General features: G+C 38.6%; 1 protein-coding gene across 1 annotated transcript; it reads right to left on the bottom strand.

Moving 5' to 3' along the window:
* Window positions 1-696: 696 nt before the first annotated feature.
* LOC102422716 (olfactory receptor-like protein OLF4) lies at window positions 697-1,984 on the bottom strand. Its single transcript, XM_023763970.1, has 3 exons — window positions 1,630-1,984; window positions 1,164-1,344; window positions 697-769 (listed from the first exon to the last, which is right to left on the bottom strand). The coding sequence occupies exons 1-3, from the start codon at window positions 1,982-1,984 to the stop codon at window positions 697-699; spliced, it is 609 nt and encodes a 202-aa protein (XP_023619738.1).
* Window positions 1,985-3,243: the final 1,259 nt, after the last annotated feature.

The following is a 3,243-nucleotide window of genomic DNA, read 5'->3' as shown; positions in this document are numbered from 1 at the left end:
TAGTAATCTGCTACTTCTTACTTTTGGCATTTGTACTGATATTTGAGGACAGCATTCACAACCATTCTGTTATTTAAATGCATTTCAGATAACTGTATAAAAGTGCCTCCACTGAGTTCCCTTCCAGGTAGTCAGGACAGGGTGGAAGGACATGCATGTTTTTGCAGAAAATTTTGTGATGCTTATTCACATGACTGGGCAGGATTTCAACTCCTGTGTGATTCATCCTTTGGTAATAAAGATTGAAGATATTCCTGAATATAAAGGATATATATATATATATATATATATATATATATATATATAATGATGATGATATTGAAATTGTTCACTCCCTTTGGTGAATTTGAAAAAGTTTAGAAAAGGGGAGATATTACCTTAGAGCACTAGGCACTTTTTTAGGGAGCACACTGAAAGTTTTTCATCAAAAACAGGAAAATAGTTCAGAAAAAGCACATAAAATACTTCAGGTAAATTTTCACCCCAATGAATAAGGACCCTTCCCATAGACATCATATCCATACTTTAATGAGTAGATGTATGCCATGAAAAAAAATTTTGAGTAGTAATAAGTTGTATGTTTATTTGTGCTTCATCATATTTAAGAACACTTAAGACTCTAACCATATTAGATCAGTCTATTTACTAAATTTTATATTTCCATGTAGATGCTTCTTGGAAACATGAGTTAGATAGTCAATTTTTGCCAGTGGCTATGATAAGCATGGGGACACATGGCTGAATGAAGACTATAAAACCAGGAGATGAGCTATAAAACATATTAGCATGTTAAAGTCTACATTATCAAGAAGAAGAAGAATGATAGTGCTATAGAAAATGATGATGAACATATAAATGAAAACTGGGGTCTCAGATTTTCCTGCACAAGAAAATTGTTCAAATGCCCTTAGTAGCCAAGTGCATTTTGTCCATAGGAATAGGATAACTCATGACTATTCTTTGAGAATAGCAATGGAAAATTACTTGGAATGATATATGTCATAAAAGAATAAATTATGCTAAAGTAATTCATGTTAACTCATCAGATAAACGAGAATTATGTATGGGCCAAAGACTGGCTTTATTTGTGTCAGAACATCAGGCTCTGAGGCTTTGAACCCTGCTTTCATGGGCACTTCTTCAGATTGCTACAGTTAGCTTACCTTCCAAAGAATCTTTCTAGGGCCCTCTTTATGTCATTGTTCCTGAGACTGTAGATGAAGGGGTTCAGCATGGGTGTGACCATGGTGTACATCACCGAGGCTGCTGCACTTGAGTGTGAGCTCTGGGAAGCAGCAGAGCCGAGGTAAACTCCTAGGAGCGTACCATAATATAAGGACACAACTGAGAGGTGAGATGCACAGGTAGAAAATGCTTTATACTTCCCCTGAGCTGATGGGATTGCACATATGGAGGAAACTATCCTAGAGTATGAGTAAAGGATTCCAGCAAGAGGTCCACAGCCCAGCAGCAGAGTTAAAAAATACATCACAATGTTGTTAAGAAAAGTGTCAGAACAGGCAAGTTGGAGCACCTGATTGAGTTCACAGAAAAAGTGGGGGATTTCCAAGTCTGAGCAGAAAGAGAGTTGCAACACCATTAAGTCATGTAACAAGGAATGTAGGGCACTCATGATCCAGGACAACAGAACCAGCAGTCCACAGAGCTGGGGGTTCATGATTGCTGTGTAGTGCAGGGGGTGACAGATGGCCACAAACCGGTCATAGGCCATCACGGTCAGGATAAAATTGTCCAACACTGCAAAGAGGATATAAAAATATATCTGGGTGATGCAGCCTTGATAGGTGATGACTTTGCTCTGTGTCTGGATGTTCCATAGCATCTTTGGGACGGTGGTGGAAGTGAAACAGATGTCTACCAAGGACAGGTTGGAGAGGAAGAAGTACATGGGTGTGTGGAGGTGGGAGTCTGAGCTGACGGCCAGGATGATGAGCAGGTTTCCCAACACAGTGATCAGGTACATGGAGAGGAACATCCCAAATATGAGGGGCTGTAGTTCCAGTGCCTGTGAAAGTCCCAGGAGAAGAAATTCTGAAATTTGTGTACCGTTGCCTGGCTCCATGTGTCAGAGGTGACTACCAAAAAAAAGAAAAAAAATGAATAACTAATTTTCACATTAGCAAACATTAGTAACTGAGAATAAATGACACATTTACATTTTAGAATCAGGAAAATAATTTCTATATTTGGTTTATGATCTACTTCCCATTAAGTCATCTCTATTGGCATTTCTCAATAGAATTTCCTTTATTACCATCAATCAACTCTTCAAACATAATGTATATTGCTGTTTTATTGAGTATATCTTTCATTCACTTGAGGTATATATAGGGTGTCCCAAAAAATGTAACCCACACTTTGAATAATAATAAAGGTAGTATTTATTAAAATGCATTTAATTTATAAAATTCAGCTATCAGATTTTACAGTGTATACACATTTGGGGGAGGGAGGACATCTTGTATATTGACTATAGACCATGTTTCAGGCACTGTTCACAGTATGCAATGCTGAAAAATAAAAGTCTCTGTAAACTAATGACAAAACAATTAATCAAATAAAAATGATAATATCACATATCCAATGGTAAAGATGGTATAAAGAAAAGTAAATCACATTAAATGAAGAGAATGCATAGAGGGTGTCAATTTTTACAGAGTTTAGCCAAGACTGCCAACAGATGACAGTTAAACAGACACCTCAATGAAGAATAAGCAGGAGACTAAGAGGGATGTTCTTGGCAAACAAAAGGATCAGCCAGTGCAAAAGCCCTGAGGAAGATGCTTGTTTCAGAAAATCAATGCTAAAAATCACCCAGTGTATCTGGGGGAATGAGCAAGGCAGAGCAGGGTGAGAGATGGTGTCAAAAAATAGTAAGAAACAAGGTAGCCTGCATGTTGCTGTTGAAACTTCAAGTCATAGAGGGTGCCTTGTGCACACTAGGTAAATGTTGCACTTTATTAATCTGGTTACAAAAGCATCCAGTGAATCAAAAAGGATCTCTTCTTTGTTACCTTCTCTTGATTTTAGAGTCACATCTATATGTATAAAAGCCTAAGGTACTGTTCAACCGTTCGACCGGTCACTATGATGTACACTGACCACCAGGGGGCAGATGCTCAATGCAGGAGCTGCCCCGTGGTGGTCAGTACATTCCCATGGCGGGAGCGCTGCTCAGCTGCCAACAGGCGCCAGACACAGGGCTCACTGCTGGCCACAATA

The sequence above is a fragment of the Myotis lucifugus genome, unplaced genomic scaffold (assembly GCF_000147115.1).
Source record: "Myotis lucifugus unplaced genomic scaffold, Myoluc2.0 scaffold_310, whole genome shotgun sequence".
NCBI classification, from domain to species: domain Eukaryota; kingdom Metazoa; phylum Chordata; class Mammalia; order Chiroptera; family Vespertilionidae; genus Myotis; species Myotis lucifugus.
This window is presented reverse-complemented; position numbering and strand designations above follow the sequence as displayed.